Source organism: Pteronotus mesoamericanus, unplaced genomic scaffold (assembly GCF_021234165.1).
Source record: "Pteronotus mesoamericanus isolate MK-2021 breed Mesoamerican mustached bat unplaced genomic scaffold, CSHL_Meso_final scaffold_174, whole genome shotgun sequence".
Taxonomy (NCBI): domain Eukaryota; kingdom Metazoa; phylum Chordata; class Mammalia; order Chiroptera; family Mormoopidae; genus Pteronotus; species Pteronotus mesoamericanus.
This window is the reverse complement of record NW_026555309.1, coordinates 8,965,172-8,981,845: the sequence shown is the minus strand read 5'-3', so window position 1 is coordinate 8,981,845 and position 16,674 is coordinate 8,965,172. Positions and strand designations below refer to the sequence as shown.

Genomic DNA, 16,674 nt, shown 5'->3' with positions numbered 1-16,674 from the left:
GGCGGCTGAACATTGGAACACCTGAGGAGCTTTTTAAATTAATGATCCCACTCTCAGGAATTCTGATTTAAATAGTCTGGCTCCCTAAGTGATTCCAAATGTGCAGAGAAGGTGGGCAAGCACTTGGAGGCCTCCTGTTCCCCCAGAGAGCCTCAGAAATAGCCGCAGGTCTGGGTGCTGATGCTGTGGAATGACTACCGGGAATCACAGGAAAGCAGCTCCCCCTTCGCGGCACAGATAAGCGTGGGGACCAAAGCTGGCTGTTCCTGTCCAGGTACCCCCACCTTACTCCTGCATCAATGCAGGAGTGGAATTCACGCAGAAATTTGTTGTCACAGATCAAAACCTTAAGCCTGGAATGTCCTATGCCTGCATGTTTAGCTCATCCTCAAATTGTTTACAATTAGGATAGGGTCTCTGCTGTCAAAGGGAATAGAAGGAGAAAGGTTGGCCAAAAAAATTAGGAGCCTAAAGTTGGAAAACAAAAATCAAAAACAACAACAAAAAATAAAAAACCAGAGAGGATTTACCCAGAGAGAGCAGCACCCAGCAACCCCCTGCAGTGAGTCAGCTCAGGGGAGGCCCAGCCCCTTCCAGGAGAGCCTGGGTAAGGATCCTGCTCAGCGGCTGGGCTGGGCTGGGCTGGGCTGTGTATGCTGCTGCTTCTAGTCCCAAGACCAAGTCTTAAGAGCAACTTTCCTTCCTCAGCTGCTTAAACTTTTTTTTTTTTTTTTTTTTTTTTTATCCTGTGGCTGGAAAGAAGTGTCACATTTTGTTCACTCCCAACCCTTCTTTCCCACCCCCTCCCAGAGACCTTGAGCATATGGAGGGGGTGCTGTGAGCCACCTCCAGCCTCGGGTGACTGGCTGTTGGAACTAACTTTCAGCTCCTTTCACTGTAACACTATGAAGTTCCTCGGGAAACCCAGGAGCCAGGCAGCTGCTTCTCTGCCTCTTTGCTTGCTCTTTTTGAAGATTCTGCAACCAGGACACAGCCACCTTTACAGCAACCGCTACGCTGGGTAAGTGCAGCAACTTTTATGCCCTGCACAACTTTTAGTTGGGTGAGGGGGTTGTTTGCGTATAGTGGTCTGTGTGAATCTGTGCACGCTCCTGGTCACCTAATATAAAGTATACGTGTGCTCCCAGCTTGCTGGTGGAGCTCACTGAGAGAATGCAGTGAGTGCAAGTCTAGCTTTCCATACTTTTGATAGTGTGCCAACTTCCCCTTCTGACCCGTGTTGAATGGGATTCTCTTTGCAGTAGCTATGGCCAATATTTGCAGTATTTGCCTTGGTGGATGCTGGGCGGGAAGGATGCTGCTGTACCACATGAATTATGACCGGGAACTAAAGCTTCTCCTTTAGCATTGTATGCAGGAGCAGTGGATTACAATTCACCAGTGATTAATTTAAGAGCTATGTAAAGTTTTTTTTATAGTGCTTGTTAGCCCACAGCATGGTTATTAGAAAGATTTCCAAATAGGAATGATGCAAACGAGTCCTCAAAATAGGCAGAATGAAAGTAACCAGCTAAAAAATCATGGGTGTTCTTCTGAAGGGAGAAACATAGGGAGGGGGGTAAACGATTCATTTCTTCCCCTCTGTAGGTTAGCGTGCTTTGTGTTTAAATGCCTCCCATAAGGGGACACAGGGCGCATAGAGCAGTGTGTGACTATGCACATCCTATTATCCCAAAGGCTTGCTGTGGAATATATGTATACAATATGTGCTTTGCTCAAATTTGCAGGGGGTCATTCTTTGAATCTGGAAATTATGGCATTCCTGAATTTTAAAGCTGCAAAAAACTTAACTGCTCTAATCCAATTCCTTTCTGCAGAGGAGGACAACCAGTGTCTTAAATCTTTTTTAAATAGCCTACTATCACTCAGTAATTACCAGTCGTGGAAAGCTTTCATGGAGATCTGGATTATGACCAGGGAGTGCCCAGGGTCTTAAAGCAAAATTGTTCTTTCTAGGAATAGTATAAGGAAGAATTTATAAGTGTGACCCTGAAAAAGATAATTGTGTTTACCTTCTCCTGAAGAATCTGGGCTCCGAATTCAGAGTTCCCCTGAACACAGTGCTCACAGAGGAAATTTTCAAAACCTGTCCTAGTTTTAGGGGCTGCAGGCTGGGGATGGGGATGTTGGTTAAGATGGGGCCAATAGATGGTAATGCAATCCCGTATTTTTCAACCTCAGTGTTCCCACGAGAAACAGAAATGAGTTAACATCCGAGGGCTGCTTTTTGGTCTCCGAGACACACACGGTCCAGGCTTTACATCCTGTCATTTGTCACCACCCTTGGAGATCTGGGTAAAGAAGCCTGTGCTTAATGACTGCTGGTGCAGGCGAAGGCTGTGGGGGAATCACTCTGGCTGTCCTAGCTGACTCAGGCCATGTGATAAACATATCACAGACTTAGATACGCCCTGTGACACAGGACCTCACTCCTCTGCTCAGCTGCGACCCTCTCCATGATTATTTCAGCGTGTGGCCCTCCTCAGTGACAAGTTACTAGGCCTGCTTCAGCTAAGCAGGTGTATGCATTTTTCAAGGATAGGAGGCCAATGCTGGCATGCTTTCTTCTAGAATTTGCAGCAACTGAAACTCTCTGGAGGAAGCTGCACTACCTTTTCTATTCTGCAATGAAAGTAATAATTGCTATTTTCTCTTCAGCTGCTACATAATAACGTAGTCCCAAATGTATAAATTACCAGACGTCTGAAAGTTGGAAGAAAACGATGCACATTGAGAAAGGGAAGAAAACAGGCTTACCTGTCCATCACAGTAGAAGCCTAGAGCTTTCTTCAAACCAGAAATGTTTCAAAGCACACACATCATCCGAAGTGAGGGATTTTACTTACTTGCAATACTTACCTGTTATTCTCTCATCACCAAAGACAAATGCTCTGTCAATTTAAGAGTATTTTGCTTTATTTACTCAGGAACTATTTTCTGCAAGCCTAGCTCTTCCGTGAACAAGAACCTGTTGGAGTGGCATAGTGGAATAGTTTTTAACACTATTTTTGTTGCATTATTTTTGTGGCCCATCCAAAGTTATAATTCTAAATCACATCATTTTTATCCCTTACCTAATTTGTTTTGGTTTTGTTGCTGATAATTCTGGAGCAGCCCTATTTCTTGCATCCTATATACAAATATTTCTGTAGGCCTTGATTGAATCTAATAATATGGGATTATCATTTGCAGGACTCTGCACATGAATAAGAAATAGAACACTGAGGGCAGACTAGCATGTGCCCTTAGAACGGCTATCAGCTCAGTCTTTTTTCTACATACATTAGTAACAATAGTATAAATCCAATTTTATAATAGATACTTAGTAAATGCCAAATTTAAGTGTCTCAAGGAAAGAAATTGCAGAGAAACTACAAGAACAATCTGACCATATGAAATCACACATTTAATGGCTTCTCAGGCTTTAGGCTAAGATCAAGCGTAAAACACATAGGAAAAAATAAGCTAAATGCGGAAAACAACTTCACATAATATTTATTGATACTCTACTGTCAGAGGGCTTTAAGGGTTACATATGCAAGTCAAACACTTCCCAGATAAACAAATGTCAGTCAGTGAGTGGACACAGGCAAACATCATTATTTTCTCCTTTTCTCTCATGTCCTCACATTTCTGGAAGCAGACTTAGTTATTTATTATACCATGATATTGAGAGCAAAAACGTAAGGATCTTCCAAATCACATGACATTAGGGTAGATTATTATTTATTTTATTTTTTAGTGATAGTAAAAAAGCTATCTAAGACAACAAAGCAATACATTTTGCCCATACTATGGAATCACAATGGCTATGGTTTTTCAAGAACTACTTATTCAGTGCCTTCTTCATGCGGGCTAATATGACAAAGTGTATAAGTCCTGAAGTTCAACTGCCTGGGTTCCAATTTCTGCTTTCTCACATTTCCTAGCTCTGCTTATGTTGGGCAAGTTCCTTAACCTCTCTGAGCCTCTGGGGCAATGCCGATAATATTAGAAGCTTCTTTACCAAGTTCTTGTGAGAATTAAATGCATTAGCACAGGTAGTGCATGGTTCTTGGCACTTACTAAGTACTTCACAGGTGTTAGAATAATTAATCCTTATTAATACTTGATATAAACATGTATAAAACTGTTAATTTTATCAACAACCTTCTGTAGTTTTTAGTACACCCATTTTACAAATAAACTAAATGAGGTGCAGACGGGTAACCCAAGTTCAGCACTAACTAACCCAGTTCCACTTGACTCTACAAACTAGTACTTCTCACTCTGCCTCCCAATCAGGTATAGAAAAGAATAGTAAAAATAAAAATAAAAAACTGAATGTTTGATCTTGCTTGGGAAACTGATCCTTTTGGGATAATACAGTAAAGGAGTAGATTATATAGATAAAATTGGAAGCTTAATCTTGGTCACCTTCTCTAGGGTTCTGATGAGCCGCTGATGGTAAACCATTAGAAAAACAGGTAGAGACCACACGGGATGGAAAACAGAAAACGAAAGAACTTAAGATTGTCACACACAAAAAGGAGCACAGAAAGTGGCTGTAGGTGTGTGCCTTCCTTCATTCAACAGGTATTTTTCAAACGCCTGCTCTGTGCCAAGAACGTTGACCAACAGAGCCAATGTCCTCTGAGAGCATACAGAAAATAGCTGCACACCTGACTTTAGTATACAACATGTTAAGTGCTGTATGGATGGCAGACTACCATGGGATTAACAAGAGAGCTCCTTGAACCAAGAGGGAGAGGTAGAAATCCCTTCAAGGGCCTCGCCTATTGTAGTCACCCAGCCCTGCTCTATCTCAGCTAGACGTGGAGGGAGACCTGACTTCCTGCCATCTGGGCTGCTTCTGGGGACTTGAACCCACTGGTAATGGGTCTGCCTGAGAGGCTTCCTGTCTCCTTCCTCACCCAGCCCTGCATTCATGAAGACCCCTTCATGTCTCAGATCATTTTCTTCCCCTTTTCAAGGGAGCAGCCCCCATGGCTCAGCCTTTTTCCCATAACCACGGGTGGGCTCAGGCCGGCTCCAGCCACTGGCCAGCTGGTCCGCTCTGACTGGGCAGCATCCATGCTGTAGCCACGTGCCCATCCCTGGCTCTCACCTGCCACTATCCCGCACACACCCCAGTTATTTGTCAAGTTACCTTGTTATCCATGGAAATGGGATATAAATACTCAGAAATTAGACATGAAGGAAATAAGATTTTTTTAAAAAACACTTTGGTTCTCAAAATCCTGTAGGCAAAGAGACCCCAAATTGGGATGTGACATGTGGAAAAGAAGAGGACTGTGAGAAATGCAGTAACAGTAGGTCAAAGTCAACTTCATGGAACCAGATGTGTTTCCATGTTACCTGCCTAGCTAGACCCTCAGTCTCTCAAAAACAGCTTTTCATTACACACACACACACACACACACACACACACACCCCTTTATCAGTTTAGTAAATGTATATTGAATGCAACTAAGTGCCAGACACTAGGCTAGGTACCAGTGTTTATTTAGACGGTTTTAAAATTTTATTGGAGTGACATTGGTTCACAAAACCATACTGGATTTCAAGTGTACAATTCAATAAAACAGCATCTGCACACTGCATTCTGTTATCATTTGATGGTGACTTCCTTTTAATGCTCTAACTTTTAGAAACCTAGGGCTTGTTGTATGAATCTGGGAACTATCTTCTATATTGATAGTTAAAGCTCTTTTCAGGTAGGATAGCTATAAATTGTCATTTGCCCAAGCTTGCACCTGCTGTCCTGGTGTAGTAATTGGTAGTGAGCCCTTTCAGTCTGAAAGGGGTCCTGATTTGGATGGCAAATTGTGGGTTCAAGCTTTGTATTTTTTACTGTCTCTGTTGCTCTGATGAGCTTTATTTCAAGTATTCAACTACCCGTCTTATTTCATTCCTAAGGAGCAAATTTATTTCTGGTTCCTTTCCCATTCTGCTGATCTTACTAAAATAAGACTTGTTTTATTACTCCAAGCTAAAGATCCACTTGGTTCCCTATTGCCAACTCCATCAAAAACAGAATCCTCAGCCTGGCTTTCAAGGCCTCTATAATCAGACTGTCTGATTCTCCTGCCTCGAATTCCCTCTTCCTCAGCCCTGAAAGCCCTGGGTAGTCAGATCAGGGACACAGCTTCAGCCATGCTTCTCTTTGACAAGTCAAGCAGGCAGGCCTCCTTCATAATAAGGACCTAAAGCACAGTGGAGCCATTCCAGTTATGAAAACGGTTGAAATGTGTAAGATACAGATTTGGGGCATTAGGGACTACAAAAGATGTGTGAGGGGTTCTCAGGTTGCCACTGAACCTTTCTCCCACTAGTTGGTGTATAGTTAATGGAATCGTTCTCCCGTGCTTTCTGGAGGTTCCAATTAGCTCTTGGCCCTTAGTAATGGTAGAATATTTTTAGTTTTCTTTATGCACTAGCTCCAAGTGCAACCCCTGCTTACTGATTGTTTACCAGCCGATTATGCAAAAGCTTTCTTCCCTGTGGTGTGTTCTGAGCCGGGGCTTCCTGCTTTGCCTGCAATGCTGCAGCCCTCTCCTCCTCTGACCTGAAGTCACCGCAGACTGCGCTCCCAGGAGATCAGCACTCCCTCTGCCACTGAGCTAGCGGAAGGAGTGGGGGTTTCAAGTGCTTCTGGGCCACATTCTCCTTGGAGCCCAGTCTGATAATGGAGCCTTGGTTTTATGGCGCCAGGATACTTTCTGGGTAATACCATTAGCATATGATTTCCATCCTTGAAGAACAATGAAGGATGTTAATGTTTCATAACTTCACAGCTCACATTGCATAAGCTACAAAAGCATTACATGTTTTTCTGTCTTTGTAAATGGGATTGCTGAACAGAAAATAAAACTCTTTTGGAGACTTGTTTTAGAGTCTTCATGATAATCAATCAGTAGGTCACTGGTTTATAGGATTAGAATTTGCTTTACCCAACAAATGGCTTCCCCATCTGCATGTGGGCCTTAGTTTCTTTATGATAAAGTGGAATACAGAATATAAAGCTTTAGGATCTAATTCTAGGAAGTATAGTAAATTTCCTTAAAGATTATTTTATTAAAGGTTGAGCAAACTTCTAATAACTGGTACTCTTCAACAAAATTACTCTTTGTTCTTTTTATCTCTGAACTTTGAAAATAGACATTAAAATTTAAAAAATGTTTTAATACATTATTAAAGATACATTAGGGTTATTTTGTTTCTCTTTTTCTTTTTTTCTTTTTTTCTTTTGCTATAACAGAAACTCTAGAACTCAGTAGCTTAAAAAATAAATTTATTTCTCTCTCATGTAAAAATACAGAGCAGGTATAGTGGATAGTGCCAGGGAACCAGGCTCCCTCTGCCCTCAACCTCTGACATCCTCCACACTCAACTCCCAAGTGTGGCTCAGGAGGGAAAGAATGGTCACTCTCCTTTCCTTTAATTGAGAGGTTCAAACATCACTTGCTACTGGCCAGAATCAGTTAGATGGCTTTAGCTACAAGGGAGGCTATGAAATAATGGACCAGCCAGGGAACCAGATCTGGGAGGACATTCTGGGGAATCACTAGCAATCTCTCTCTCAGTGGTCTCTCTGATGTTTAATGATTACCAACCACTTCTCCCCTCCATTTGGCTCCTCTGAAGAAACAATCCATCCAAATAGGCTATTAAATTTAGCATTTCAAAGTGTGTACTTTTATTCTGTAAATGGTCTCTTTAAGTCATAAAGTGTCAGATTTGGAGGAGACAAAAAGAAAAACTAGAGCCCAGTCCCTTTATTTAATACATGAGGAGGAAGAACTCTGAAAAGGTAAAGCTGGAGGTAGAGTTAGGACTAAAAACCAGGTCAGCTGAGTGCACTGCATTCTTTCCAGTTGACAAAAGTGTCTTTGGTAAATCCAGAAATCATCTTACTCTTTCCTATTCCCTAGAGTTGTTGGGGTTGAAGTTAAGTGATTTGGCAAGGCTAAGAAGTGTTTAATGAGAGAAGATTTAATTTCATTTCTATAAATATTTGTAGCAGATCTGGCCCTCTGTGAGTCTGGGACTACAGAGATAAAGGAGCAGTCTGTATACACAGTCGTAATGAGTAACATGGGCAAGTAAACAAACAATTCCAACTCTGGGATCATTGTGGCCACAGAGAAAACCTTTTCTGCTGGGTGAGTGCAAGATAGGGTCACTTAATCCAGTTGGAAGGGTGGAGGGAAGGTCAAAGAAAGCTTTTTGGGTGTGAGATGAGTCCTAAAAGACAAACAGGAATTTGAGAATATTCTTACATAGCCAAAGTATTTTACATTTTTCTTTTAAGTAATTCATACTCAAAAGACATAGCCCTGATCTCTGTCATTTAAAAAAAAAAAGTAGAATTTAGATTAAGTCTTTCCACACACAGGCAATATATTGCATGTACAAAGAACTATGGATGAGAGAGCTTGGTGAAGTCTAGAAAACAGGAGCAATTAAATATGGCTAAAATAGGGGGTATTTCTCTTGACGGCCATAAGGAAAAGTGAGGTAAGTCTTCTTGCCTATGTCCTATGGAGTTCGGGCTTCTCCCAAAGGCGACAGAGTGCTAATGATGAATTTTAAAAAGGGAATTTAGATAATTAGTTTTTATTTTAAAGAATGTTCCATTTGCCATTATTGAAAAGGAAAGATTTGAGGACTGAAGATTTGACACAAGAAGACCGGCATATTTTGGTGACTATGGTAATCTGCATTAGAGCCTGGCTTATTGCAGTGACAATTGAAGGGAAAGGAGGGAGCCATAAAGAACTATTTAGCTAATTATAATATTTACCTAATTGTAGATTTTTACAATTAGGTAATCAAAGGGGAAAGAGGACATTGTGTGACGTGATTCTTAGAACTGAGTAACTAGCCTGAGCTCTTCACAGAGAAGTTAAGTACTTTTTTGAATATCTATAGTTTCAGGTGCCTACAAATTGGATAGATGGGTCGGAGCTTCAAGAGAGAGAGAGATCTTGACTGTGAAATAGGTTCCAGTAACTGATGTGTAAACAAAACTTCTTGAAACCTTGAGTGTAAGATGGAGCACCCAGGAAGCACTCACTATATGAAAAGAAGAGGGAGCCCCAAACTAAATACAGCAGAGAGGAAAAGCCAGAGATGAAACTAGTATAAAGGCCTAGAAAAAAATAAGACACCAAGGAATTGTCAGAAACCCTGGAAAATAAGATATCCAATAAGGAAGGCGCTAGTCACATCAAGTACTGCAAAGAAGTATCCTTGGTTTGGCCATTAAGAAATCCTTTGCATTATTGTCAAAGGTGCTTTTGTTGGTGTGGTGAATAAAAACCTGAACTAAGTTGAGGAATGACTGAGCTGTAAGGAAATTAGCAGGGAGTTTAGATAGTAAATTCAATTCAAGAAACTTTTTCAGGGAGGGAGGGCAGTCATGTCAGTGGAGAGTCAATAATGAATTGATGAAGGGTTTTGTTATTTAGCTTTCACTTCTTAAAATCTGACGATGTCTTTCCTATATTTGGGAAGTGGTAAGGCTAAGAAGAGAGGGAGAGACTGTACTTAAAGAGAAAAGAGGGGTGAAGTGAGGAAGCTAGGTCTCTGGAGAGACAGAGAGCTAGCTGGCCTCTCTTTTCTCTGTTAGGTAGGACCAGAGGTCCTGGTCCCATGAGGAGACAGTGAATAGGGGACCTGATAAAAGGAGAAATGATTTAGTTTTAAAACATTCCTGAAGGAAATGGCTTGGACCTTCAGAGAGATCACCGAACATTTCTGAAGGTCCAGCTGATGGTAGAAATGAGTCTATAATGGAACCATGAACACAGCTCCATGATTTTTTAGAGGATCATTCCGTGTTTCCTCATGTTATGTGTTACCTGGAACATGCTGCTGTGGACTCTCATCATTCAATCTAGTACAGTTCCACAGAAGGAGGAGGATATCTCTTTAAATAAGCCCTTAGGAAGCCAAAAAGCAAGTCAAGAAAGGTTGATGTTAGGAATCCCCCATCCATTCTCTGTTTTCCCCTGTGGCTGTGAGAGGTGCCTCTGTGGCCTATGTCTGGTTCTCTTCCTGAATAAAGGGCAGGAGGAGAGAAAGGCAAGGGTCTTTACCCTCCATCCCCCCCACCTATTTTCAGTGACAGCTCTGGTGATAACTTAGCCTCCACAATAACAGCTCCTGCTGGACAAGCTGCCAATGACCAGCTCTCCCTGCCCTCTGGGAGATCATTTCTTTCCTCCATTTGTCCCTTCAGACCCAGGAATCCCTAATCTCTGGGAGCTTCAGCATCCCTTGTCTGTTCCCTTTGCCCACATCTCTGCAAATAGCTCCTTCATTAAAATCTCTTTAGTTGCATCGTCTGAGCAGAATTCTGTTTCTTCTGGGACCATGACTGATAGAGAAGCCAAGTTGGAATTGAAGGCAGAAAGGATACACACTTAACTCTGAAGATTTGTGTTAGAGCAATTTCTAGAGCTCAAAATGAAATGAAAGAGGACACAAATGAAACAGCAATGGAAGAAAGAGGATAAGGGAAAGGCTGCCACTGATTTGCATTGCTCTATCATTGACTGAAATGATGAGCTACTTTGTAAATTGGAATATAATATAAGGTATTATATTCAGTAAATTAATGTCTAATGTTAGCTGGAAAGGCTCTCATGTAGACACATCCTGTTATAAAATTGATTACCTTTCCATTACCTTCTATCTTCCTAGGGAATTAAGTAAAAGATCTATGAAAATGCTTAAGTGTCTTCTTAGTCAAATGAATGTGCTTCCCTCCTCCCCTCTCCTGTCAGTTACCTGAGAACTGGAGATACCGCCGCCTTCTCCGTCTTTCCAGTCCTCCCATCCTCCTGTCCAAGTGCCAGGAGTACCAATGAGGACTAACTGACCACCAATCTTTGTTCCCAAGTAGGGTTAGGAATCTTGAAAGGAGAGAGACAGAGGTAGGGTCTCTGCCTCCTGAAAGCTTATATTTTAATCCAATGATCTACACTGGCAAAAAAAACAAATGACAATGCAAGTATATTAGGTCAATGCACCCTCTTCCTGCTCTCTCTCCACCTTTGTTTTCTTTGTCTTTTTATAGCAGTTTAGCCTTAGATTACCAACTGCTAAAAGATAAAATTTCTACACATTTTACAAATCATACATTTTAGCACCAGATCAGCATCCTGGTCTCTTTTACACTTACAGAATCTGTAACCATTTGTACATGTGACCTCATTGACCGTGTTTTTACTTCCCCGTCTGCCTTTCAGGTTGTCCTGTTCTTATCAGATGGATTTATGAATTGCCTAAATGTCTATTAAATTCCTTTTTGTGATTTTTGTGAATGTAATGAAGATGTAAAACTAGTCATAAGATATGGTTGGTGTCCTATGATAGCTTATCAATCATGTTTCCATGGAATGTATATAATATGTGCATGATGATGTGATAGCAATGTATTTGGCATCAAAATTAGTACACAAGGGGAAAGTTAGGAGCATTTGGGACAAGCCTGTGTAGCAAGCTGTTTGGTGTAGTTAGAAAATTGCTGTTGAAGAAGATTCTCAGCTCTTGCCCTACAGAATAGAAGAGGAGGACATGGGTAGGGGAGTTCCGTGCTCTCTAAGTTTTCAGATCTCTGCGTGGAAGCAAAGGGAAATGATTGCAAGAGATGAGTAAAAAATCATCATAGTATATCTGATAGGAAAACCAGTTCGGTATTTCCTAGAGAAGTCAATATAGTCTGCTTTGTTTCTTCTGCCTAAAATTGAAACCAGAAAAGTTGGTGTTCATGCTGCCTGTCACTACCAGAACCAATAAATAGAAACAAGAATTGAATCTTTTTTTTTTTTTTTTTCTGGTGCACCATTCCTGGAAGTACTGCAATACCAGGTCAAGGTACAGAGTGGATGGAGCAAGCTCCTATTCCATCTTTCAGCTCCAAAAGTCCATTTAACTTAATGTCCTCAAATAGAAGATGTCTCAGATATTAAACTAATAAGAATATATGCTACACTTGATCTTAGCCAAAAGGCTGAGAAGCAATAAGAATTGAATCTTTATGGGCACTTTATTCAGAAGGCCAGGGATCTGAGAAGACAGGGTTTGTACCCTCAAAAACTTTTCTTAACATCTCTTTTCAAGCCGACCTTTTTATAAGGAGATGAAAGGATGGGTAAGGGGGTTGGAAAAAGGTTAACTGGATAGAAGGATTGGTAAGCTGTTTGAAAAATATGCTTATTGGATAAGAGTTTCAGTCTCACATCAGTGTTCCTAGTAATTCTTTATCTGTTGCTCAACAATTCTGTAGCTGCATCACAGGGGAAGGACGTTCCCTCCCTGGAACAAAATGGCTCAGATACATCTCTGTGGCTTGCAGACCCCCTAGGGTACAAAGGTTGAATTTCTTGGGCACCTCAGGAGTCACAGTGGTCACGCCTTCCAGCTCCTGGAACAACAGCTTTCCAGGTGCATTAGTCACTTAAGTCTATCAACTCTGGCTAAAATCTTTAACTCTTGATTTTCCCTTTCAAAATGAGGATTTATTTTCTTTTCTCCTGGAAGCCTACTTTGCTGTGATAGTTTGCTGTCCACAACAAAGCTTCTAAAAACTCCATTTACTTCATTGCCTACCCCTCCATTCCTCCCAATCCCAAACCTGTTATTAATAAAAGCAAAGAAATGTATCTCTACTGATAAGATGGAGGCAGTGCAGCATCTAACCTGAGTTGTCTTGGCTTCCATCCTCTCTATTTCAAGCTATACAGGTCCCTAATCCTGCCCTTCTTTCCAAGACAACATCGCATTAATTCAGTCAACACTATTTACTGAGTGCCTACCATGTGCCCAACACTATTTTAAGGCCTAGAGGCAGACAGGGATTTAGGTGATAGGAATATAGCACTGCTTTAGGCACCAGTGTATAAAACAGTCTTTCATGGGATTTATATTCTAATAGGATAAGAGGAAATTAATAAACCATAGTGTTAAGTTCTGATAAGGGCTATGAAGATAGATAAAGCATAGAAAGGGGATAAAGAATGTGTGAAGAAGACATAAGAGAAATAAAGTAAGACCAGGAGCCATGTGAGGGTACAAAGTGCCAAGCATAGGGTCCAGCATGGGAGCCTGGTTGGTGTGTCCCCAAACAGTGGTTCATCAGTGTCATCTGGGCACTTGTGAGAAAGGCAAATTCTCAGGCAACACCCTCCCCCTCATCAGGAACTCTGGGGACTGGCTTAGCAATCTGAGCTTTGAGGAGCCCTTCTCGAGGTAGAAGCTAAAGTTTGAGAACCACCGTGAAGGACGAGCACTCAGATGACACAGAGGCGGGGTCTGAGTGGTTGAGGGGAGCAGTTATTCATCCTTTGTTACTGCGGTTCCCCTGCAGATAGCCCTCTATGGATTTTCTCTTTACACTGTGAAATGCCTCAAAATCACCTCCACCTCCTTTATCCCGTGACCTTGTGTAGGTGGCATATTTCTGAGGAAGGCCTCCCCCTCCATGCCTGTCCCCTTTTCATGAGCCTCTTCAAACACTACTCCTCCTGCAAGAGTTCCCTGATGCTGCACCAGTCCGGTGTGATGGCTCCCTCCTCTGAGGTCCCGTTACGGTTGTCTGTGTGTATTCTAGCTCTCCTTTTTGGTTGTAAGTTGACGGAAAGATGCTGTATCCTATTCTTATCTGTATCTTCACTGTCCCTTAGTAGCATTTGGCATATTCAGTAAAAGTTAGATGGATGGAAGGGACGGAGGGAGGGAGAGAGGGAAGAAGATGGGAGGCAGGCAAGGAAAGAAACCAATAAATTAGGAATCAGGCTGCCAGCATTTGCAGACAGTTTTGCCAGACTAGAGTTCACCAATGACAAGTCGTGAGAAATAGAAACCATTTGCCCTTTATGGCTGTAGGAAGAATGTGAGTCCCTAGAACTGCCACCTGTATGTGCCTAAGTGTGATATTCCCCACCCTCATGTCGTTTTCCCCCTGCTCGGTTTGTTCCAGGTATCACTCACGTGATTACCCAGATTTGGTCTCAGATATTTTACTTAAACAAGCCCCGAAAATTGCTTTGACCAGAATTTTGCATTGGGGAGATTTCTGAGGTTGAGCCTAAGCTGCTGTTTCCTGTCTACAGCCAGAATGGGCACCAGCTGGTCATCATGTTTATTGGCCATTGTCTTGTACCAGGCATGGAGAAGCGACCTTGCCTTTTTGTCATTGCTGTTTATTCTCTAAGGAGTACATATGAACTCACCTGAAATTATAAATCATTTCTTTTTCAATCCATTTTGAGTTTAACATCTTCTCTAGTCTTTCAACAATTTTTAAAAACCGAAGTACTTCCAGTTTATCTCTCAGAAGTTTATTGTCCTTGTCCTTTTATTTGGCTCACCTTTTTCTAATGCCTTAGATATTTTTTTGCAGTAAGAACAAAAGTTTGTTTGCAATTCCTTTACTCAGATCACCATATATATTCCAGGTACCACAGAAACAGAGCGGTGCTGGAAAGAACACGCAATTTCCTTTAAAATAAGCAAAGAATAAAAATCTGAACAGATAGAAATGATCAAATAGTGTTATGTAGTTTAAAGCATCCTCAGACTTACAGCCTCTCATGGCTGCAGCTCAGTGTGCTGCCCATGGGAGCAAATTTTAGTAAAATCTGTAAATATCCAGACAGAAATTTTGTGAAATCAGTTGGTTCCTGTGAGAAAGACTTGGAAAAAGTCTCAGAGAGGTTTGACTAAGGAGCTGTTGGAGAAGAAGGACAGATGAGGACCAGCTGGGAAATAGCAACAGGAAGGTCCCAAGGTTGGAGAATCACTCTCCAGTTGTGACACTAATGCATAGTTTCTCAAGAAAATGTATGACATGCCAAAGGACTTGCCACCAGCTTGGCCTCTTTTTTGTATGTGAACAAGCTTTTTTTTTTTTTCCTTTAATGCAACTTATATAGAGAGTGTTTAACTACCAGACGAATAGCTCACCATGGGCCCAACCCTTGGTCAGTTCTTTCTTGGAAAGAGATCTTAATGCGAAAAAAAGATGAAATGGTAAAATGGAACTATTGCCAGTTCAACCGCCTCCCCCAGAATTAAGCATTCTAAACCAACCAGTGGGAAGGTGGAAAATCAACATGATGAACCAATCTCATTTCTCTAATAGCAAATTACACATACTCAAAAGAATTATACTGAGAATTGAATATTTGGTGTGCAAATATTTAACAAAGGTTTTGTACTCTTACATATACTGTATAATTTATTTACAAGTTATTAAGCACAGCTTCTGGTTAACGTGCTGTATCTTTAAGGATGAATTACTCCTAAGATTCTTCTGTTCATTTTGAAGCACAATGGAAAGCCAGTTCTCCATTTCACCCAACCTGAAAATCTCCATGAACTTAAAAAAATAGAAATGGCCAAGTTGGGGCCCATGAGAATAGGGTGCCCCAAGTGGTAAGACCTGTAACTTCCATTACCTGCTGTCACCATCAAGGACACACAGTCACCTTGTTTTCACAGTTCCAGTGGTAATTCATGTCTCACACTTGGTGGAACGCCTTATATCCTTCACCTGTCTGTTTTGTTAGACTCCGGGCAGTTTACAGGGCTGCCCATTTTTAATAACTTGGCTAAGGCTTGCCAGCCCATCTTTCTTGCCATCAAAAGAGACAAATCATTGTTTTCTTTTGTAACATTTATCTTCCAGAACATCACTTAACTTTGTCCTGAGCTCTCAGAGTGCTCTTAGGGTAGCATTTATCACTTTGTATTGAATGGCCTGTTTAATCGTTTATTCTTCCTGACTAATCTGAATACCCTTTAGGGGAAGGAACCCCTTCTTCCTCTTCCTGAAGTCCAATCTCTACACAGACTGCAGAAACCTGTGAGTTTTACTATTGTTGCCCTTCTACCTCCTGAAGTTGAACCACTGTCAGCTGCCAGTATTTGACTTTTTTAGTGTTAAAATTTCATTTGGTTCAGCCTAACGTAAGCTTTAATTAAGGACTTTTTTTTTTTTAACGCTCTGAAATACTAGCAGTTCATGTGCAGATTTTTCATTAAATTAGCAAAGATTTATCAAGTTTGTAGAGTATTTTGTTAGAGCTTCTCAAACATTAATCTTCAAACAAATCACCAGGGGATCTTGTTAACAACACAGATTCATCTTTCAACTTGGGTGGGCCGGGGCAGGGCCTGAGACTGCATTTCTAACAGGCTCAGTGGCTGCTGATGCTTTCTATGGCCTTGGAAAAAGTTACTGCCTCAGTTTCCTCATCTATATAATTGAATTAAGATTGAGTTAGTTTATATATGTAAAGTGCTTAGGACAGAACTTAATACTTTAAATTCCATAAATGTAAGCAGTTCACAGTATTAGTATTTCCTGTAGTTGCATTTCTAAGAAGCTTTCCTGAGAGAATTATCTGAAATGGTGGGCAAAGATTGAGAGTGAATGGAAACATATTTCTCACTAATTTATTTATTTAATCAAAATTTCAGTAACTACCTATACATTCAACAAAAGAGAAAGGTTAATTATAGCGCATATTATGGAATTTTTATACCCATTGTAAATGCCTACAAATAATTTTTAGTGCTCTAGGTACAGTGTGAAATGGGGAGAAAACAGGATGCAGAGCTGTATTAACTAACAGCTCA

General features: G+C 41.1%; 1 protein-coding gene and 1 non-coding gene across 2 annotated transcripts in view; one reads left to right on the top strand and one right to left on the bottom strand.

The window, feature by feature from the left end:
- Positions 1-905: 905 nt before the first annotated feature.
- The window catches only part of CPA6 (carboxypeptidase A6), a 236,602-nt gene continuing 220,833 nt past the window's right edge, over positions 906-16,674 (top strand). The window contains exon 1 of the mRNA XM_054590232.1: positions 906-1,021. Coding sequence (XP_054446207.1) covers positions 906-1,021 — 116 coding nt within the window. The remainder of the gene's footprint in view (positions 1,022-16,674) is intronic.
- LOC129084468 (U2 spliceosomal RNA) lies at positions 11,865-12,055 on the bottom strand. Its single transcript, XR_008530597.1, has one exon. It is a non-coding gene; the product is annotated as a U2 spliceosomal RNA (small nuclear RNA).